The 23,231-nt window shown below is 45.8% G+C and overlaps 1 protein-coding gene across 2 annotated transcripts in view; it reads right to left on the reverse strand.

The window, feature by feature from the left end:
- Window positions 1-3,722: 3,722 nt before the first annotated feature.
- Window positions 3,723-23,231, reverse strand: part of Sil1 (SIL1 nucleotide exchange factor) — a 264,404-nt gene continuing 244,895 nt past the window's right edge. For both annotated transcript variants that reach the window (XM_070036109.1, XM_070036110.1), the window contains 3 exons: window positions 9,212-9,308; window positions 8,645-8,809; window positions 3,723-4,252 (listed from right to left, as the gene is read on the reverse strand). In XM_070036109.1, coding sequence (XP_069892210.1) covers window positions 3,896-4,252; window positions 8,645-8,809; window positions 9,212-9,308 — 619 coding nt within the window. In that variant the 3' untranslated portion in view covers window positions 3,723-3,895. The remainder of the gene's footprint in view (window positions 4,253-8,644; window positions 8,810-9,211; window positions 9,309-23,231) is intronic.

Here is a 23,231-nt window from a genome sequence, read left to right on the forward strand (position 1 = left end):
TATTGTTTCTGCTCTTATCTCCATGATTTCCTCTTCTTCTGCTTTCTTTGGGCTTTATTTAACTCTCTTCATTTACTAGATATTCTGTAAATGACTTTTTATGTTTAATCTGCTCCCTAATCATACATTTACGTAATTTGCTTTGTAACAATGGCTGTTTCACAGCCACCACGCCATGCTTCTGAGCCCCAGAGAAACCAAACATAGTTCTGGCCCTTTTCCTCCCCTGGCACTTTCCCATCCCTTCGCCCTCCGGCTTTGGCTGCTTGTTCAGCATCCCCATTTGAACACTGCATCATGAGATACTTTGCTACAAACATAGCCCATCTGTGTTTGCCAAAGTCTCCTCTTCTACCTTGCCCACATCCCTTTCAACTCAAGCCTAGTGCTGCTTGTGCTTCACACCCCCTTGGTGCAGCTGCCTTCTTCCCACCTGCTCTGTCACCACACTAGCGCCACCATCCACAGCTGCATGGATTCTTCATCCACTGAATGGTCTCCTGCTAACACTCATCATGGGCTCCAGTCACTGCAGGTCTCTCCTCTGCCCTGGAAGTCCTTCCCACAGCCGGCGAGCCTCCTTCCCTGGCCTGCTCTTCTGCCTCTCTCAAGAAAAGCCAACTCTTGACTCTATTCTCCTTGAGAGACCAGTTGCTCCTGTCTGAGGACTTCTGCCCCAGCTCAGCTCTTGGTGTACAGAGCACTTGCTCATGTTGTTTATGGCTTCCTGACAGCCTTCATTCCCTGACAGTGCTTTGCTGTCCTTCATGTTGCCACACTCACTATGCTTACTTGTCACTGTCTTGCTCAGAACAGTGTGGAAGGGATGTGTCAACATGTGAACAGTAGCCAGGGCTGCCCAAAGCCGTCTCATGACCCCTGCTTCATGACCAGGCTACCAGCACCAGAGCCATGGTCCACACTGTCCAACTCAATTGCACCTTTGCTCTCCTGGCCCCTCATCCCTATTGCTTCCTCCAGCAAAGCTCAATCTGTGGGCTCCTCACTGGACTGCTTTCCCTACCTCTCCAGGCTCTCCTGTGTCTTCACGGTGCTGAAACCTCCACCTTTACCTTGCCTGTCCTTTGAGTCTCTTTCTTGAATATCGTCTTCCCTGACCTTCACTAGAGGTCTTCTCAGTTCCATTACACCCCTTGCTGCCCTGTGCCTGTCTCCCCTGACACGCTGAGCTCTGTGAAGACAGAGTATGGACTCATTAACCTCAGAACTCCAAGGCTTAGCACTTACCAATCCATACAATTTGAATACAAGAATGAACAAGTGAATTAATGAAAACCAAACTTGAAGGTGTGTGTGTGTGTGTGTGTATGTGTGTGTGTGTATGTGTGTGTGTGTGTGTGTGTGTGTGATCTCACCACCATCCTACTCCTTATCTCTGTCATCTTTCACTGAGGGCTCACTTCCGCTCAGGAACAGGGCATCAACAGTCAAGGGTGGGAGCCAGCCATAGCTCTCAAGTCATTCTCACTGTCGAGGTCAAGAGCCGTGTGGCCCAGCATGTGGCAGGAGGAAGAGAAGCAGCAGCAGCTTCTAGGCTCTGGTCATCCAGTTTTAGTGGCTGCAGTACCATTACTGTTTGCTGCCTAACTTCACATCCAAGCCTCACTTCCTAGCCACAGTACCCAAGATGGCATCCAAAAGAAAGGCAAAGAAGGGGTTCCCTCCAGATAATAATCAAAGATGCATCGAGTGGCCTAGACCAGAATCCTGGGTCACCTGCTCTCTCACTTCTTTGAATTCCCAAGACAAACTTGAATTAGGCCAATCTCTCCATCCCAAGGGAGTTGGGGAAGGAAAGACAAAAACAAGACCTTAGCCAGCCTGCGTTCAGCAACCCTCAGGGGCTCTTTCATCAGTGCCAAGAAAACTCTAGGAACTCATGGCCTCCGTCGGTCATACAAACCTGCTATTTTGTGCAGCATACCGGAGGGTAGAAGAGTCACTGGGGGCCTGAACTAGCCTTCTAGCAGTGGCCCTTACTTCTTAGCACCCCTTACCCTAGACAAGACTAAGCCTTGTCCTGCTAGCACCCAAGGGCCTGGCATAGCCTCCCCACAATCTTGTCAGCTTGTTCTAGGCCAACATCTGCTCCATGGCCTCAGCAATCACCTCTGCAAGGCCTGGACCAGGTTCATCCCTAGCCACAACCCCAAGTTTTCCTCTCTTCCAGTGCCAGGTGCCAAGGCAGCCAACGTAGTCCCCTCTTCTCAAATCCATCCATAGAAACTGCTGACACCGAGTGGCTCTTTGGCTCTGGTCTTTTTGGAACCATGTCCAGCTCTGTGTGACCACAGCAGCTCCGCTGTTGCTCCTGGGCCTCCTTTCACTGTGTCTAATTGGACACTCCCCCTGGGCCATACATAAACCTCCACAACTGGTGGCTGGTGCAGTGTGTCCAGCTGCACTACCATGTGAGCTCAGACAGCACATTAGCCTCCCTGCACCACCACTCCTTCCCCTGCAAAACACATCTATGTGGCTGTGAGTAGGTTTCAAAGCCAAGGCAAAGGTGTCCAAGAACTGGCAGACTGCAGTCTGCCCCTGACTATGCCCATCCCCAGGCTTCTAACCCTGGTAAACTACTCCAAAACAGCCGCTTGGGCCTCCAGCTTCCCTCTTGCTCTGGAATGAATTCTGACACAGCACAGCTCCTCACACACACACCTTCTGGGTATCTTGGCATGAAGTGGGCAGGGGAGGGGCTGAGGGGAAGAGTCAAGAAAGTGATTGCAAGGAATGAGGCTACCCACTTACCCCTTGTTTTTCTGGGTTCATTTCACCTCAGCTCATTGAAAGTGAGATTTCTACAAGCTAGTCTTAAAGAGAGGAGGCTGCCCTAGACTGGCCTTTCTGACTTTCCTTCTTAGGAGCCACGAGAGGCTGTCTAAGCCAGCAGGCATGAGTCTCTGGAGCACTGGGAAAGGCTGAAAAACAAACTCACCAGAATCCAAATCAGGAAAGCCCAGAGCAAGCGTTGCCATGGTAACCTGTGCAGGCTCCCAGCCTGGTGCTTAGCCTCTCTTGAGAGGGTTCCAGGCTTGCCAGGCTTGGTTGGCCCTGCCTGGAGGTCTCCTCCTTGGGCTTGGCCTGGTTCCTACCTAGATAGAAGAGAGAAACACCTCTGCCCTGCTTCACGGGCTGGGCAGGTCTGAACTGTCTGTGCTCCCAACACTAGCTGTAAGATCACTTTTTTCCCAAATGAGGCCCACGCCTAAGGGTCAGTGCCCTGCCAACCACACCCGGTGTCCTCTCACACCCAAGCCCCAGCACCAGTGGCTCCAACAGCTGCCTGGCCACCTGCTGACAGAGAAGCGGCCTTACCAGGGCCAATGGCCTTGAAACCATTCCTTAAGCATGAGGACAGCAGCACTGACATGATCCCCAGACTCCCCCTCCCTTCCCACCCTGGATTAGGAGCCTAGTGCTTTATGCCTTATGTTTGTTGCTAAAGGCGCTCTCTTTGGTCAGAAAGTGACTTTTCAAAGTCACAGAACTACTGCCTTGAAAAGAATCAAAGACTTCCAACTTCTAAGCGCAGTCCCATTCTAGGAAGTCTGATACTGAATGCCTTGGGCCGACCACCCAAGCCTTACCTGAAGCCCATCACCAGGGGTACACTTACTACCCCCAGACCTCACAGGCGCAGTCTTCAGCCCTCAGACATGGTTGAACCTAGTCTTCACAGACACACCAGAAATGGATCATGGCCTTCATGTCTCCATTTAATGGTCAAGCCAGCCCTGCTCAGATAAAGCCCATGTCCCAGTAGGGAAGTCCTCCCTACCACCCAATGTCCCATGAAGAGCCCACCCATGCTGGCATCCCTTGGCCTCCCTAGCAGCACTGTAGTCTAGTCCCGTAGTCAAGACCAGCCTCATCTCAGCTCCTTCAGCAGGCTGTTGATGGAAGCCAGCAGTTCCCGGAAGTATCCATCATCTTCACCTTCCTGAAGCTCCAAGGTGGCCAGTGCTTGGTACTCATCCTGAAGGCTGCCCAGCATCCTGTTGAGCTGTGGGTCCTGACGGTACCTATCACGGCAGGTGGCCAGAAGGGCACCTAGTGTCTGTAGTACCTTCTCACGGGCATCATGCTCAGGTAGTGCCAGAAGGTGAGCAGTGATCTCACACCAACCCTGTTCCCGCAGGCCTGGCAGCAGGTGCACCTGACGGTACTGTTGCAGCTTCTCCGGGGATGAATCCTGGGTCAGCTCTGCCTCTTCCTCAGCAAACATCTGCCCACCACATGGCCAGGTGCCAGGAGGGAAAGGTTGTTGGGAGAAAACACACAGAATGGTTAACTTACATCAGATGGCTCCTCTGTTCAGAGGCAAAAGCATGAGGCTGAGCTGTGAGGTCCACTCACTTTTCCCATGCTTTTGTGCCTCAAAGGACCTCCCAGGAAAAGGCCTAGAGAATTCCCCCATCCATTCACTCATGACACTGAGCCAGGTGCTGGAGAAACAAGTCTCTGATCCCAAGGTATAGCAGGAGAATAAAAGTTCCTAAATAGCACAGTGAGCTAAATCTAACAGTGTGGTGAGGAACACACGGGCTGGACTCAAATCCCTGCTCCACCATTGGCACCTAGCTTCTCTGAGACCCAAGACCATCATCTCTAAAAGGGAGAAGAACATTGGTTGAATTATGAGTAACAGGCAGTACTTGGCACACAGCCACAGTCAACAAACAGGAGCTTCTACATCAAGTGCCGTAATCCCAAACGTCAGCTCTATCAGTATTGTTGTCGTGTCCTTGTTACTCCACTAGAGGCACTTGAACAGTGACTGCTAGGGTGACTGTCAGGGTCTGGCAAATGAAGATTCATGACCCTGGGTCATGACATCTTTAGTAAGTGGGAGGTGTACAGAAAACAGGGTGTTGAGCCAGTCACACCAGAGGACTGCACGTACAGGCCTGGGTCCACCTTATGTTTAAAAAAATGGCAGATCATTCTTGTTGAAGAAGCAGAGAGGCCTGCGGGCCAGGCTAGGGCCTGGGCTTGGGGAGTTAGGGAAAGTTTGGGCAGGGAATCACATGTTTGGCCTGAGTCTGTAAAGTGCAGAAGCTCAGCTTCTTCAGCAGAGTATGGTGAGAACCAGTCCTGCCAAGCTTCCAGGAAAGTTACCAGCTTATTTCAAATGTCAGAGGAGACTAGAGATTTCTCATAGAGCTGTAATAAATGTACCTCTGAGAAGCAAGAGTAAGTTGGGAAGCCCTGCCTCCAACTCCCAGGGAGACAAAGAATAAGGAGGCCTGAAATGGAAAGAGGGAAAGCCAGGCAAAGACGAAGAGGCTGCCATGATAGTTCAAGGGTAGGGGCTAAAAAGGGCTGCAGGCAAAGCCAGAGGGAGGCAGGCTTCTGTAGCCAGGGACAGGTAAAACAGGAACACTGTAGTCCTTTTCTACTATACCCACAAACCCTGCAAACTTCCATCTTCTAAACACAACCTAGCCCCCTCCCCTGCCTCTGCCCCAAGTGTCCAGCCCCTTGCTGGTCATCTGAAGTGCCCCTCACCACTCACTCCCACTCTATCTTCCTCCTGTCCACTGGTAGCCTGTGCTGCCAGTGTTAGGAACTTCACAATCCTGGCACTTCTGATGACAAAGACTGGGACTTTGAGGTCCCACTGGCTCTTCCCCTGACTGGTTTAGTCCTCACACTCTCTTCTATCACTTGTCACTACTATTCCAAAAGGCTTCAGAGCCTCTGTGGGTGCAGCTATCCTTTCCATACATATTACCACATGGCCTTGACTCTAGTAATGGTTCCTGGTTCCTGACCCCCTAGAATTCAGCATCACTGCAGCTGCCTCCCTGAACCTAGAATCCTCAGTGTATATACACAGGGAGATTTTCTAACAAACCAGCTCCTTAGCCAGCACTGGATGAGGATACCCAGTAGATCACTTGTGGGAAGAACCATGGACAGAGTCAGGTCCATGCGCAGACCAGAGGGAATGGGCCCACACTCCAGGTCAGCACCCACCTCGCAGGAGCCTACATGTCAAGGTGTCAGGATTCCTTGGTGGGCCCAGCCTGGCTGAGTTAGAGTTCAAGAAGCCTGGGTCCTCAGCCACACCACTCCTAGGCATCTACCCTGAGCAACAGGAACTGGGATACAAGGACACATGCACCTCCATATTCATTGCAGCACTGTTCACAACAGCCAAGATATGGAAACAACCCAGATACCCCACTATAGATGAGTGGATCCAAAAATTGTGGTACCTAGCCAGGCGCCGGTGGCTCACGCCTGAAATCCTAGCTACTCAGGAGGCTGAGATCTGAGGATCGCGGTTCAAAGCTAGCCCGGGCAGGAAAGTCCAGGAGACTTATCTCCAATAAACCACTAGAAAAATAGAAGTGGCGCTGTGGCTCAAGTGGTAGAGCATTAGCCTTGAGCTGAAGAGCGCAGGAACAGCACCCAAGCCCAGAGTTCAAGCCCCACGACCAACCAAAAAAAAAAAAAAATTGTGGCACCTATATATAATGGAATATTATGCAGCCATTAGAAAGGACAAAATAATGGCATTTGCAGGGAAATGGATGGAACTAGAGCAAATCATTTTGAGCGAGGTAAGCCAAGAGAAAAGAGACAAAGGGCACATGGTCTCCCTGATATGCAGATGCTAAAGCCAAAATGCAAGGCGATACAACGAAGTAAACAAGACTCAAGAAACGAAGGACGTCCACTCATTTTGTTGTATCATTGCTAAATGATTCCATGTTCTTGACCACATATATGATATATATATATGTATGTGTATATATATACATATATATATGCTCACATCTGAGGGAAGCTAGAGGAGAACACAGAATCAGGGGAAATGGGAACACATATAACAGGGGCCCATCAGCTGCACTGGACATGGATGAAGATGAACTAAGCAACTCAAAGGCACCAATGGGAGGGAGGGAATGAGAGGGAAACAGCTTACACTAAGCAAAAGGAAAGAAATGTAAATATCACCTGATGTGGAATAAATAGTTGTATTTTCAAAAGCTCATAGAATTCACAAACTTTATAGACCATGATAATGACAATTTGCCTTGTGAAGGTTAAAATGTGTTTGTAACTTTAATTAAGAATCACTATTTCACATTACTGTGAAATAAGTGAAATTTATGTAATCAACTAATCACAATAAAAAAATTATATAAAAAAAGAAGCCTGGGTCCTGACCAACCCTCAAATGGGTAGCACATACTCCCCATAGGATTTTTTTTGGTTCAGTTGCCATATCCCCACACTAATGCTTTTAAGATACATAGCACCTCTGTAGGCAGCTGACATTTTCACCCACAGGCAGCTATAGATCCCAGGTTTGGCCTGGTTTGTCTTCCTAAGCAAACACAAGAGCAGTGACCTCTGATGGCCTCTAGTACCAGTAGCCATGAAGCCCTCTGGCTGAACTCTGACCTCTCTTGAGGAGGATGACCATGTTTGTACTGTTCTCAATGACGATGCCAGGTTCTTTCTACTGAGAAGATACCAACCTCCCCCATAGGCAGGTTTCTGGGACTCAAGGCTCAGGGCAGCTTTGATGAACCGTCCTCAGGGGTAGTGTTTTGGTTGGCAATGTAAGGGTTATAGGGGCACACCAGAGAAAAGGATCCGATTCTCCCAGAAAATGCCAATGTACATGTTTTCGTCCGGGCCCGCTGGCCCGCTGTCAGAATGTTAACTGTGCCCAAGCCTTATTAATTGGCTCTGAGTACCACATGGCTGCCTGCTGTTCTGAGAATCTGGGTTTCTACAGCTTGGACTGGGAGAGACCAGAAGCAGACTGTGAGACAAGACAGGCTGAGGCAGGAAGGGGAGAGACTGACAGAGCAGGGCAGTGAGACACATCCCAGTCCTCTGCTGGGAAAGATGATGGGCTATGAGGAGCAGAGCAGAGCACATACTAGGTAAAATGGAGGCTGCAGCTTCCCAAAGTTCAGCTCTCTCTGGCCCTGCTCCACCAACCAGCAGCCAGCTGTTCTGGGGAGCAGCTCAGTGCCCTGCCCAAGGATCTCTACAGTAGCTGAGTGAGGAATCCAGGTCTGGCTGCTTCTCCTTTCTTCTCTCTCTCTCCCTTAATTAAGATGCTTCTCAGGCTTACAAAGACCCAAATGGGATGGACAAAGAGTCTCCTCACAGGTGGCAAGCCTGGGGTCCCTAGTGCTCTCAAGTGAAGCCATTCTGAACCTCTTGTCCAGAACTAAAGCTCCAGATGAAGCACCTCTGGGTTTCTAGAATGCTGAAAGTCAGCATTCCCAATCTGCTCCTTGGTCTCCTGGCTGCTCTGATGATTCCTAGGCTTCAAAGCTGCACCCCCTGCTCCTCAGCACCACAATTCTCTGCCTTCAGTCACACTGACTCCTTCCTGAGCCCTTAGCTCTGACCACAGAAAGCACCTCCATTCCCCATACCAGCCATCAGTTTCAGCTGAGATGATATATCCTATAGGAATCCTCCCCGATGTGGAAGTCCACCACCTGTTTGTTTATCCATCTATTCATCTGGGCAAAAAGACAGATGAAAAAGATTTGGAAAGGGGCCTAGGTCAAACAGCAAGAGGCAAACATCCAACAGAAGATAGCAAAGTGAGGGGAAGCAGGCAGGCCCCAGCACTCACCTTCTCAGTGACCAGGTCATAGAGCAGGGTGATTATGCGCACAGCCAGCACCTCTGTGCTCTTCTCTTGCACCAGACTCCTGAGGACCTGCAGTCCCCCCAGTTTCAGGAACTGTTGCTGGGCATAGGGGAAGTGGCGCAGCAGAGAACATAGTGCAAACAAGACCTGAGAAGCACACATGAGGGTCACACAGAGCTGGATCTGCTCCAAGGTCCAAAGAGGTAGCTAGGTTTGTCCCAGTGATGTATTCAGCTCATTCTGCCCCTTTCCCAACAGCTATGGGTCCAGCTACACCCCATAACCCAGGATGGTGAGCCCAGGTTGATCCCAGATATGGCAAATGGTGGACCAAAGGAAGTCCGGGGCAGGAACCTGGAGATAGGGCTGACGGCCACCCGGCCACAGCTGCACCCAGGTCTCCAGGCACCACGCATACTGCCATCTGCTTTGAGTCTGAGTTTCCTGATGCCATCGAGCCCCAAAGGATGGCATGCATGGAAAGGAGCCTTTCCTTTCAGGCCCCACAGGTGTGCCAGGCACAGACAGTAGGGAGGAGCAGAAACTTACCTTCTTTTTGGCAGTGAGAGGCTGTTCTGTAGCCAAGATGACCAGTAGCTTCTGCAGGGCTCCCCCTTCAATGGCTTCTACCTGGACCTTTGGATTGCTGGGGGAGGAAAACACAGGAAAGCATGACCATTCTGCATGGACTAATGATCAGGGGTTGGGGGGGGGGGGGAGGGCGGCTATGGAGCTGACACCACTTGCCATCCCTAGAGAAAGGCAAGGAGCATAAAGGGCAGTTCCCACCAGCAAAAAAGATGAATGAGTATGGACCTGAGCTATAGGCTCATGCCAGCTGGCTACTCCCTAGCAGCAAGTGGGCTGGATGATCTAGAAGGTACATCACCTCTACCACCAGAAGGTCCTCCTCACACAGAGATGGCATTCAGAGGTGTGACTAAGGGTCCCTACTGCCAGAAGCCTGGCTCAGTGCTCCATGCCAGTGTTGTATGGTCCTTCTCCTGGGACCCCAGGCATGACATGCACTGGGAGGCAGTGACTAATGGCACTGCCCCCTCTAAGTGCAGAGCTCCTGGAGGCCAGGGCAGGGGCCCCTTCTTCTCCCTAGTACAGATGGTAGATAGAAGGAAGGACGGTGGAAAGCATGAACTCCATGATGCCTCTAAAGCTCCAAAGCAGATCTTCACACAAGACTACCCAGCATCTCCCTTTTTCCCCAGACCCTCCATGCCCAGAAGAAGCCTGACACATTGTACAGCCCCTCACAATAGGGATTGAATAAACACATGTACACATCATGGATGTGTCAACACTACTAAAACACTAAAAACCCTGGCTTGCTGGTGGAAGTGATGCCCCAGGCACAAATATTTCATGCCTAGTCCCTCTGGATGAAAGAAAGGCCTTCTATTAGGCAGTTACCAGCCCATGGGTAGCAACTCCAGGAAGATGGTTCCTTGCTTAGTAAGATCACATTAATGATTAAGGAGCATGCACTAGGTATAAAGACCTATTTAGTCAGGTTCTCAGGCAAGCTCAGGAGTCCTTGACTCAGCAAACCACTGGTGAAATCCCAAAAAATAGAAGGTGTCAAAGGGTGCCAGTCTACCACCGTCTCTGCGAGACTCAAGTTTTCCTACTTAGGCAGGGCCACAAACTTTCTGGAAGCCCCAAAGCACCTGTTCCTTTATACCTCAAACCCCTAACCAAGTGGCCTTCTAGTGTCCCAAACAGGGCAGCAGGGCATAGGGAAGCAAAGACGAATTGGAAAGAGGTGATTCCTGGTCCAGAGTTCAGAAAAAGAAGGGAAAGGCAGGCAGTGTACTGCACTGCTGCCCACAGGAGAGGCCTGACATGCAGCAAGTGCTCCCTCAAAGCTGGCTACATGGAGTGATGAGGGGCCAGATCATTCTCAGACATGGCCTGCACCTTATCTTCCTACCAGGATCCATCTCTAAGGTTGAGAGCAGACTTAGCAGGTGCAACCCAAGTTTTCCTGTTGCAGAATGGAGGCTTTGTCTCTCTGCAATCTTACCAGAAAGGGAGAATATTGCACATCCCATGACAATTCTGCCTTTGTATCTGAACAGTCTGGAGGGAGCTGGAGTCCCAGGGCATGAGAGGCCGACAGCTCTTCTACAGACAGGCAAGTAGCCCAATGTAGGGGACCTGGGAGTGAACCCTCTCCCATGACTCACAAATTAAGAAAGGTAGCTGCTTCATCATTATGTGAGCTAACTAGCGCTGTCTCTGTCATCATGTAATTGAGGAATGCTCACCTATAACAAGCAGGATCTCGTGAGAGAAGAAACCCACACATTAAAATTCACACAAATGTCAAATGCTGCCTCTTAAAGAAGGGGGGGGGCGGTCTTCAAGGTCCAACAACACAGCCTCAAGGAGCACCTCTGAGGAGCTTCATCCCCAAGGGCACTTGAAGTAGTGGAGACAAGGCCCTCTCAAAACAGCAAGCAAAATCGATCACAGAACCCAGCATCATGGCCTCAGTAAATGGCCCAGGGTTAAGTAACCAAAACTCTTCCATTTATACACTGGAAACAGAACAGAGAGAAGTTAGGTTCTCTTCTTCCAAAAGTAGGCCAGTGTGAGCCAGGAGCTACCTGCAGCAATGCCAACCACAGCCTCTGCTCCTCAGACATACTCCAATCTTTCCCAAAGAAGGGAAATCTATTTAGAGTAGGAGATTATACATTTTGAACACAGGAGGTGTAAACCCTGAAGATCTTGCATAAATTGCCGAAACCACTTTCCATAGACAATAAAACCCACTTCTCTCTCCTGCAGCAAAGTCCTAAAGGGCTAGGGGAATAAAACAGGATATGAGCCCCATGTGGACCTATGGCAGAGCACAGACTGGCCTTTTTTATACAATGAACTTAAATAAGGTGTATATACTAAGTCTGAAACTCACTTCAGGGTTCTTATGACCAAGTTAATTATTTATTATTAGTTTTATTTAGATTTATTGTTTTATTCACTTATTTATTATTTATATTTTATTAATGTTTAATTATAGTTATTAATTGGCTTAATTAGCTATTACCTATTAATTAATTAGTTATTCTTCTCAGTGGAAGGGTTGAGGGAAGAGGATGGGAAAGACCAGGCCTGAGTTTACAGATAGCTAGTCCTCTGTCTATCCAGGAAGGGAAAATAAGCTGGGGTTTTCCCGTTCAATCTGCCAGATATCATCCTACCCCCAGAAACAGACCCTCTCCTCTAAGCAGCTTAACCTTCAGTGTTCATGGTTGTGTGAGTGGAGGGAGATTCTTTTTTTTTTTTTTTTTTTTTTTTTGGGTCCAGTTGTGGGGCCTGAACTCTGGGCCTGTGCGCTGTCCCTCAGCTCTTCAGCTCAAGGCTAGCGCTCTACCACTTGAGCCACAGCGCCACTTCCGGCTTTTTTCTTTTTTGCTTATGTGGTGCTGGGGAATCGAACCCAGGGCCTCAGGCATTGCAAGGCAAGCGCTCTGCCACTGAGCCATCCTCCCAGCCCAGGAGGGAGATTCTTAAATAATCAAAGTGAGGCCTAAGGATATATAAAGCTCCTGGAAGATCTTTAGTGAAAATACTGTTAATAATAGCTGATGACCTGGGGCAAATCTATTGATGACTTCCTGAAAGGGGAGACAGACCTCAGACAACCTTGGGTTAAAGACAGAATGACTAATTGATGCCAAAATGCTAGTCAATTCTGTGGTCAAAAGACTGTAATTGTAGTGAGGTTGCTATACAAAGGGCTGATGATATCCTGGAGAACACAGATGTCTCAACCACACACATACCAGCTCTATCCCTCTTCAGCCTAGAGGTTCTGGACCAGCCCAGGCCTGGAAAGGGCCCATCCTGTCGTCAGATGATGGGTGCCCTGACAGCTGAGTATCTGAATGGAGAAAGGCAGGAGCCTGGCTTGGTTCTCCGTGACATCAGTGATGCTGATGTGCTCAAAGTCAACAGAGGGATATTAAGAACTTAGCTCATCTCTGACACGATAAATGAGAATAAACCTTGTTCAGGGCTAAGCCAGCCGGGCTGAATAAATACCATTAGTACTTGGATTACTGGGATGTTCACAATCAGCGGGCAACTCAGCTGTCTGTGTGAAAAGGGACCACAGCAGCTGCTACTCTGTAAATCTTAGGGACAGGCATGCAAGGAGGATGGGAGTAGATTGTAGAAATGAGAAGTGGTTGCATTTGCAAAAACCAAACAGTTTAGGTTAGGGTGACAGCATTATGGGCAATCTGCTAAGGGTCCAAAGTCATATTTTAGCTAAGCTGAGCATGTGCTGGAAAGGAGCGGAGTAGAAGAAATGGCTTTAGGGGGTAGCCAGACTGGGCCAGAGGCATGTTAAGAATACTTCCCGACATAGGTCCGGAGCCTGACATTCTCCATCATTGTTACTTAAGATGCGTTGCTTCTCTTTCAGTTTTTATATAATTTTCAATTTTTATATTCAAGTGCAATAAAAATGTAAGGTACTTTGTTAGAAGATTATTAGAAATTTTGAGATAGCAAAAGGAGTACATTGAATGTGGGATACTGTGCCACTATATAGATCACAGAGCCACTGTGGTATATATACAACTATGTTCAGGGGAAAATCAGAATAAGTACTGAAAAGTGAGTGTGATTCAATTGAAAAGAAGAAAAATGAGAAAAGATTGCCCTTGCAGAGGTCTGGAATGGGAAATAAGGCAGAGGTTAGACAGGATCTAGCAAAAGGTTCAGGTAAAATCATGCAGTACTTGTACCCACCAGCCATCCAGCCCGGAGGACTCCTTGCATGTCAACAGGACACTGGACTCACATCAAAAGGATGTGCTCTCTTACAAGGCCTCATGACATATCTAAGTGAGGTGAATATTCCTTTCCTTAACACAATAATTGATTCCAATAATGTCCTTTTCAGAAAAATAATTTGGGTCCAAGGTCCACACAATGCAGATAGTAGCACATCTCCTTTAGTCTGGAACTCCTTCTCAGTACTGTCTTATCTTACAAGACATTGATATTTAAGAGTGTGAGCCACTTGTAGAACATACCTCAGTTTGGGTTTGTCTAATGTGTTCTCATGATTAGACTGTGGTTATTATGCATTTTGGCAGGAATACCATAAAACAATACTGTTCCTTTCTCAGTACATCATGTCAGGGGACATATGCTGTCAACCAGCCCCAAGACTGGTCAAATTCACTTGGAAATCTTGGTTGTGAAGGTAACTGCCAGATTTGCCACTATAATGAAAATATTCCTTTGAAATAAATATTTTGTATGGAGTTTGAGATAGTATGCCAGTCTGTTCCTTATCAAATGTTCACTCACTAGTTTTAACATTATTGCCTAATTATTAGTGAGACTGTCAAATGATGATGACCTAAATTCTATTGCTTCTCTATCTGCTAGCACTCTACTTCAAATAACAAATCTTCCTTATTTACTCACTTGCATCAGTATGAATTTGTGAATTCTTATTTAGTCTATGGGATATAATCATCTCGACTCTCTAATTTCCTTGAATTAATCAGCAGTGGGTCTTCATTATAGTATTAAGAGATTCTGTCAAATGTTTTCCTGAAATACAGACTTCTGTGGTTCTATCATTGACCTTATCTCCCAGACTAACAAATCTTTCCGTAAAAGGAAATTAGAAGTGGAAAGGAAAATGAGGGGGTTCCTGGGGTGCTAACAATGTTGTGTTTCTGAACCCAAATAGTGACTATATGGATGTGTTTACTTTTAGCAAATCATCAAGTTGTTTTTGTTTGTTTTTAAATTAAGATTGATATGTTCTTCTTATGAGAAAGAGAGATAGGGAGGAAAGAAGATGAATAGATTTAATCATGCAACTACTCTATGAGACATATATTTTACAAAACCTGTGCTAGCTCTAAGCCATCACCTCTTCTCTTCAGAAGTACTTAACACATCTAAAATACTTGCAGTATTTCCAAAACTAAAGCAGTTGCTTATCCTGACTTGCCCCTTTCTAAATCCCCATAATTCCATAACAATTGCATATATAAACACATACACACATACATACACAAAATTTCTCATGATATTCTTTTTTGTTGGTGGTGGTGGGGCTTGAACTCAGAGCCTGGGAACTGTGCCTGAGCTCTTCAGCTCAAGGCTAGTGCTCTACCATTTGAGCCATAGCACCACTTCTGGTTTTCTAGTGGTTTATTGGAGATAAGAGTCTCATGGACTTTCCTGCCTGGGCTAGCTTTGAACTGCAATCCTCAGATCTCAGCCTCCTTAGTTGCTAGGATTACAGACGTCTCATGACATTCTTAAACTCACAGTTGGTATTTGACTTTTCAGGCCCAAATTTAAGGAAGCCAGTGGCTTGGTCATACCTTTCTCATTCTGGGTCTCTAATTCTTCTTAGCCATATGGTTCATCAGAAGTCCATTCTCCTTAAACAGAAGGCAGGGGCAAAACAGAGAAAGAAGGGAGAATACCAGCTCCATGTCATTGTCTGACTGAAGCAGATGGCCTAACTCCTTCCATGCCATTTCTTTCACTCTGAACATCAGCTGCTTGGGTCCTCTTTTGCTGCTCATAACATCCCCCAGCTCACCTATCTATTCCTAACAGTGTTCCTAACAGTGTTCCTAACAGTATTCCTAACAGTGTTCTTCAGAGGTTTGTCCCTTTCCTCTCTGCTTGTTCTTGGTTACAGGTCCCTTCTTTTTCTCTTAAAGAAAATTTTGATTGTTTCTCATGTAGCCTGCGGGGTCTTTTTTAGGTATCTCCTTTATTGATTCTGCAGTAATCACTTGTGACTCTATTAGGCACATTTTATTTTTCAGACTATGAGTCATAGCTCTTGTTCAGAATCCTATCTACTTTTTCTAGGACCTCCTAAAATCTGCTTTCCTCAAAATTCAGAGTCAGAGACTTTCACATTCTCCCATTTCTCTAATCACAGACACTTTCTGCTAGGGTTTCCCCAAAGCTCACTTCACCAAACAAATCCTTCTTTCTTCTCACAATGATTTCAGTGAGGTTTTTTTTTCCTTTATTGCCTCTTTAACTTGAGAGATGAAATTGTCAGAAAAGCGAGTTTGAAATTCAAACAGTTTAAGAATTTATCAGAACACTGTTTTTCATAGAAGCAGATTTCTATCAGCTCAGATACACCCAGTACCACACCAGTTTGTGCCTGCACCAGTTTCTCTTTTTCTTTCACTGATGAAGGCCTCCTCTGTAGTGAGAGTAGAAGCTGGCAGTATCTGAAGGTTGGGTGAGTGGGTGGGTGGTCTTTTGATAGAGTAAATAAAGAGGCTCTGCTCTGCAATCAAAGACCAGAAGCCAAGTCCAAGTTCTAGACCAAAGTCTGGTTCTACTGTTTGTAAGCTAGAGTTAATAAACCTCCATGTTTAGTTTCTTCAAGTTAAATGGGATTAATAACAACATTCATTTCACCAGATTATTGTGGATGATGAAAGGTGATATATAATAAACCAGGCAGGATGACATAGGCCTGTAATCCCAACACTCCAGAGGCAGGAAGATCGAGTTCAAGGCTAGTCTGGGCTACATAACAAGAACTTGTCTCAAAAAACCTAAATAGCAAGGCCCTGAGTTAATCCCCACTACAAAAAAAATATGCTGGATGTGGTGACTCAAACTAGGAATCCTAGCTACTCAGTAGGCCAAAATTAGGAGCATTATAGTTTGATGCCACCCTGGGCAGAAAAGTTCATAAAACTCCATCTCAATCAATAAAATGCTGGGTGCAGTGGCCTGTGCCTGTCATGCTACCTACATGGGAAGCATAAACAGGAATATCCAGCTATCCTGTGAAAAACTGAGAACCTATCTGAAAGCAAAAGGGGTTTAGGGGTATAGCTAAAATGATCAATAATAACAATAAACTTATATCAATTTTATAGCAAATACTGACCATTAAAATAGTTGTCTTATACTACAAAAAAATCATTTTTTCTTTTCTGCTAAGAGATAGAATGCCAGGTTTTTTTTTTTTTTCAACCTTCTCAAACATGGGAGGGGCTACTTGTTAAGGATGACCATGATAAATCTACCAGCTCTCTCAGAGTGGCCCTAGATTTTACTTCTCAGTTCCCCTGGCTAGATAGACAAAGGTAGTACAGAAAGAATTAATTCATGGGGGAGAAATGTAATTAACAAGCTAGAAGGAGAGAACTGGGAGGAAGGATCAAAGAAGCTAATTAGGACGGGCTAAAGGGAGACCACAGGGTAGGGAACATGGAAGACAGAAGGCTAAAGAGAATTATATGTGGCCTATAATTATTCAAATAATGTCTGTGTAATTGTTTCAGGCAGTGTGAGGGAGGAAAAGTAGGAGTAACAAGGTTAAGCAGAAAGAAATTTAGACTAAAGCATATGGGAAATTTTTTGCACACTGAAATTTATCAAGTTTATAGAGAGCTCAGAGAAGATGTGATTTTAGGTCACCTGTATCACATGTGCTGGGAGCTGGGGGAGACTCACGTAAGCTAGATCTCTCAGAGCAAGACAATTTCCAGGGATACTGCCTGAGCAGTGTACAGGCTCCAATCTTCAGGCAGTGCACCCTGTCAGCAGGCCCTTGGGTGGCTCTGGGTTGAGCTCCATAACTTCTAGACCTTTCTCTCTAATCAGTTTTGAGGTGTGTGTTGGGAAACCAAATGCTGTCCTCCAACCTCCTTATCCTCTCTGCCTCTCTATGTTCTAATAAACTTGATAAACATGACAGATCTCAGTGTGTGAAACTAATTTCCTTAGTCACAGCCATGAAATCAAGTTGGGCTTATTTTGCTTCTGTCACACAACTGTAGAAATGTTTATGAATGAGCCATCTCTTAGTAGCAAAAGAAAAGGCAATGATCGTGGGATGTTCTATAACTGAAATGACAACACTAAACTGCTTCATTTACAGGATTTGGAAGTCGTATAGACTACAAATTTTTCTGCTGTACAACGTACATAACAAGCCCCAAAATATCCTTTGTTTGCTGAGGTTTTGCTCAAATATTTAAGGTTTCTGACAGTTTAAATATGGTTAACAATATGGCGAACCATCCAAATATTTTGCATCATTGGTATTTGAAAGGTTCTTTATAAACAATTAAATGTTCTAGGAGGCAAGCTCAGTATGCAGGTTCATAGTTTTCCATGAGGGAAGATCAACATGGCCTGGTCAGCTAGCAGCCTGTCACATGGATGGTCTCACAGCTCCCATTAGATGGGTTTCCTGCCCCTGGTAGCTTCATTGGTTTTCTACCACAGGAGGGAAACTGCAGACTCCACTGCAGCCTGGCTCAGATATCACTACAGGTTAAGAAAGATATAGGATTCTTTTTGATGGGAATCTGCTTTGTTCACATAAATCAGTGTTGCCCCATGGCCTCCCTGCTCCCCAGGGACCCCTCCTCGTTCTCAGGAAAACTTCACCCTTGACCTTATCTGGAAGTGCAGGACTGTTGGCATCAGAAGGCTACCCTACCATAAATCCCAAACAGGACAGAACAAATACATTCTAAAGAAACTTTCATACTCACACTAAAACCCTAAAATCCCCATGGTCCTGTTCCTCGTTTCTCCAACCCTGCTCAGTGTTACATTGAGAACCTCTGCAACAATGATTAGAGCCTGCTCTGATTTGTTGAGGGCTCTGCCTTCTTTCTCTCCTTTCCTCCACTTGATCTTTCCTAATACCTTTTGTTGTTTTGGTCAAGCCCCGAGTCTTGCATATGTTAGACAAGTGCTGTACCACTGAAACCCTGACTTACCTGATGCTCAAACCAAGGCCTAGAAAGGGAACACTTTCCATTCCGCAAAACTCTAACAACTGGGGGAAAGTCCCAATTACTTATAGCATCCAGAGACAGAATGATGGATGATTTTACTTATGAACATGCTATTTGTCTAAGGCTTTTTCTTCAGTCAGTTGGTTGACAAATAATAATTGGTCAGGAATGCAGGTCTTCAGGTAAGTATCTTGGGGCCAGAGCAAAGAATGAAAATAGTTCCTACCCCTATTAGGCAAAATTAACAGACAACAGTGATGGGTGGAGGGAGTTACTAGGCAATGGAAGGTTTATAGAAAAATAGCCTTGACAAAATCCAAAGTCATTAAGATACAAGGAGGAAGGCTAAAATTCCTTATGTATTTTACTCAACTTGAGTCAGACAAAAATCTTTTTTTTTTCAAACAAAATGTTAAGAATCACCTTCCACAAGCCCTTTTAACTGTTTTTGATAAATCATTAAAAAGCCTTCAGTTGGAATCATTCTAATGCCACAGAAAAAAGTTAAGACACATAAAATAGTTAACACTCAAATGTAAATGGTTTGTTTAAAATTCAGCAATTGTTGCTGAATCAAACACAAAATCTCTACAGCCGAATAGCAAAGGAAACAAAAGGCTTGACAATTTAGTGCTTGTTACAGACTGACTGGCTGAATTTTAGACTGCAACTTAAAAGAAAAAAACCATTAGACCAGTCCAACTGTGAACTGACATATGCACAGCAGTTTTCAGTTGCTTACAAATGGGGAAAAGGCACAGCCTAAATGTTACTAGTGCACACCATGCCTGGGCATGAGCCTGGTCCTGGCTCTAGCAGAGACAACTAGGGAGGACCTGAGATTATCAGAACCCTGGAAAGGAAGGCACTGGTAAGATTAGCCCAGGGTCTCACCTGGGGTTGAGGGTAGTTCTATAAACAGGGTCAATCTGTTTTTTCCTTCAGAATAGGGGTTGAAAACAATAATATTCATTCCCCTGTGCTGGCTTGCCAGATACTTCCCTTGCTCTGCAAATCTAAGTGAAAGCTTGATGGCCATGCAGTCTATAAGTGTAATCTAGGGTAAGTGAGTGGGGTGCTGAGCAAGAATCTTTAATTTCTTTTTGCCAATGGCTATAAAAATGCTTAAAATTTTACCATCTGGGATTTTTATTTTGAGTCGTACAGATAATTCTGTGTTACAGGGTCCCCTATTAAAATGTCACTGCCCCTGTGCTGGGAGGACTAGTCAGGGTGACCACTTAATTTATTGTTCAAGCTAGACAAGAAAAAAGGTGTTGTTGGGCTGGGAATGGGGCTTAGTAGTAGAGTGCTTGCCTAGCATGCATGAAGCCCTGGGTTCGATTCCTCAGTACCACAGAAACAGAAGAAGCCAGAAGTGGTGCTGTAGCTCAAGTGATAAGAGTACCATCCTTGAGCAAAAGAAGCTCAGGATAGTGCCTAGGCCCTGAGTTCAAGCCCCAGGATGGGCAAAAATTTTTTTAAATAAAAGAGGTGTTATTAATTATTCTACTGGGACAAGACACTAAACAGAACTTATGGTAACTCTCTGTATAAGGATTTGTATTAGGTTCTATGGAATGTGCAAAGGAACACAGAGCACTTGCATGGTCCTAGAAGCTGGATTCTGAGTCAAAAAGCAAGTGATCCTGTCAATGGGTCAATGCTAGGCATATACAGAGAAGTCCCCCATGTCCTCTGAACCGTTGGCCTCAAGGGTAAAAATCATGGACTCCATAACAAGATTGATATGAGTTTGAATCCTGAACTCATTTTCTTTTTTCTTTTCTTATGTCTGAGACCAGGACTCAAATTTGGTATCTGCTGCTTTCACTCATTGGCTAGTGCTCTTATCAACTGAGCCACACCTCCAAAACTCTGAACTTCCTGTGTGATATTATGTGGATTAAATGAATTTAACACACCCAGCATTATTTTTCAGCTGGGTCAATATTATTAGCATGATTGGCATTGGCAGTCTACTTAAGACATCAGATACTTCTACCTGTGCCCCAAGGAGGGCGGGGAAAAAAGGAAGAAGAAAAACATCAAAAGAGCAGACTTATACCATTTTTCTCAAAACTAACTTACTGGAGTTACTGTGGGGCTGAGCAGTGAAAGGTACTCTGTCTGGTGTCAGACTTCACTCTCTGATCCAATCCATCCACAACTGTGCCATCTTTGGCTCCTTAGTGGTAAATACTATCCACCTGTGCCATTCCTCCAGGGTGGACCACAAACAGCAATGAGTGAGTCTTATACTGATGGCCTTGGACAGTGCTGTATGGTGGGTAGTGAAACATAGTTTCCTGAATCTCTGGTGAAAGAATACAAAAACAAGGGCAGCCTCATCGTAGCCATGAGATTGGCTTCTGGCATGCCCATTTCAGCTTCCCATGATGAGGCAAATATTGTTATCTCTATTTTACTAACTCACAAACTGAGTCACAGAAAGCAACAGAATTTTCCTCAATGTTACATAGCTAATTAGGGATAGAGTTCCCAAGACTCTAGAACAAGAACTAAGAGACCTACATTCCAGTAGGCATATACCACCAATTGCTTAGCTAATCCTCTAGTAAGAAGTCATATGTATTTTGTTTCTATTGTGTGTCAAGAAGCCAAGCTACTTCACCAAAATTGCTGCAGTGGATGGCAAAAGAGACAGGGCAAGTGGAGGATCATTGTACAAGTGGTGTATCACTTAGCTTCAGAGCTTGACCTAGAATGGGAAGAAGTAATTATCTCCTGCTCTTCTGCCTTCAGAAGTCCTGGAGAACCTGGCTAGGTACCTGTAGTGTCTAGACTGTAGTTTCAGGTTTCCAGTCAGCCTTACTGGATCAGAACTTTAAGGGCGAAGGCTTGGCCAGATGTATTTCAACAAGCCTTCCAGATGTTTCTGGTGTGTGCTTTGGTCTAAGAACCACTAGGTGAGAGTATTCCTGAACAGACAGCAAGCTGGGCTCTCTTATGTCCTGGCTGAGAAAGGCCTGCTTCAGAGACCTGAGGCAGAGCCTATCTTTTGCAAGAAGCCCAGGCTGTTAGTGCCACTGCCAACAAGATGAAAAGCTCCCAATAAAATCCAGACCTACATGGCCACACTGATCAAAATACAATAAAGAAGAAAGTGAGAAATCTGACAGAAAGAAAACGCAGCTTCGGAGGGGGACAAAATACAACAATCTTCTATGAGGGATGAGAAGCATAAAAGGGATGTTAGATGTTCAAAGAATCAAATGTTGAAATATCAAAAAAATACAAGAATAAAGACAAAATGTGGACATCAATGCCACACAGGCCTCAATCTAATGATGGCAATAGCAGGAAATAGCAGCCCCTTCCAAGAGTGGCACTAGAGCCTTCTTCCCTTCCCTAACCTGACAGCCTATATAAAGTCTTGAGGAAAAAAATACCAGCAATTAGTCACTGAATCTTCCTTGTTACATTGAGGAGAAAATTGTGGAAAGTCACCCAGAGGCTCTGGTTAGAAAATCTCAACTAAAGAGGCCATGTGGCTGCAGCAAGAGAGTAGTCATGAAGAGCAACAGCCTGTGGGCTGCTCTTGTAGTCTTGGATGCCTGCCAAGTCTCAATCTAGAACAGAGAATGGAGGGCCTGTCCACCTGGCTGTCATGAGTTTTAGTCAGGGCCCATATCCAAGTTGGAAGGCGTTTAATGTGAACTGGGGTGGGTCAGGGTGGGGGGAGGAGGAGGAGGAGTCATCCCAGGGAAGCAGAACCTGCCAAAGGCTGTGGGCACCTTGGAAGGTGAGGCACAGAACACAGAGGCTTTAAGTGACTCATCACAGAAAGCCTGCTGGCCACACTCATGTCCTCTCCTGGCCCAAAGTCACATGATTTGCTGGTAGTGACACTAGCACTATCAGTGCTTCCATTCAGGAAAACCACTGAAAAAGACCCTGACAGGACAAAATGATGGGGGAAGTGGTGGGAAGTGACTGTTACCACTGATTGTCTCAATTCAAATGTGTTGTGATCTGTCCTGCTTTGTGCCTAGGGTATCCTTCCCCAAGCTCATTATGCTTCCTATCTTTAGCTATTTCCTACTCTTCCAAGTTTTACCCCAAACACTATCTCCACAAAGATACATATTAACTGGACCATGACTCCCTGATATAGCCCTTCCTGGGGCTTTTCTCCTTTAATGTTTTCATCAGTCAAATTCATAAGTCTGCTTCCCTGCTAAAACTTGAACTCCCTTGAGGACATACACTATGCCTTGTCACCTGCTCATCTGTAACCTCCCTTGAGATAGTTTTGCCCAATGCCTGGTATGCAATCAACAAATAGTTACCTGAAGAGATGAAGCCAGACCTATGTCCCTTACCTGCTGGGCCAGGTAAGATCTAGGTAAGATCTAGAATGTCTAGCCACAATTAGGAATGGGGATTGCTGAATGGGGATTGCTCAGACATACAACCTCCTTTTTTTCCAAAGCACCTTACGGGGATTGCTCAGACATACAACCTCCTTTTTTTCCAAAGCACCTTACTACTGAACAAGCTCGAAGAGGGGAGATGCCAGCTAATGTCCTGAAGGTGATTACTTTCTGTTCCCCTTCCCTTCTCTGGTTTGATTCCTTGACCAGATCTTTCTCAATCCTGTATTTCTTCCCTGCTTGAGAAAAGGAACATACAGAGATGTTTTATAACTCCTGGGAAGCTCCTCCCTGGGACTGTCCACTTTTATACAGAAAGAAAAGTAATGTTTAAAACAGAAATTAAGGGCTGGGAAAGTGGCTCAGTGG

The sequence above is a fragment of the Dipodomys merriami genome, unplaced genomic scaffold, assembly GCF_024711535.1.
Source record: "Dipodomys merriami isolate MVZ:Mamm:240054 unplaced genomic scaffold, mDipMer1.0.p SCAF_27, whole genome shotgun sequence".
NCBI classification, from domain to species: Eukaryota; Metazoa; Chordata; class Mammalia; order Rodentia; family Heteromyidae; genus Dipodomys; species Dipodomys merriami.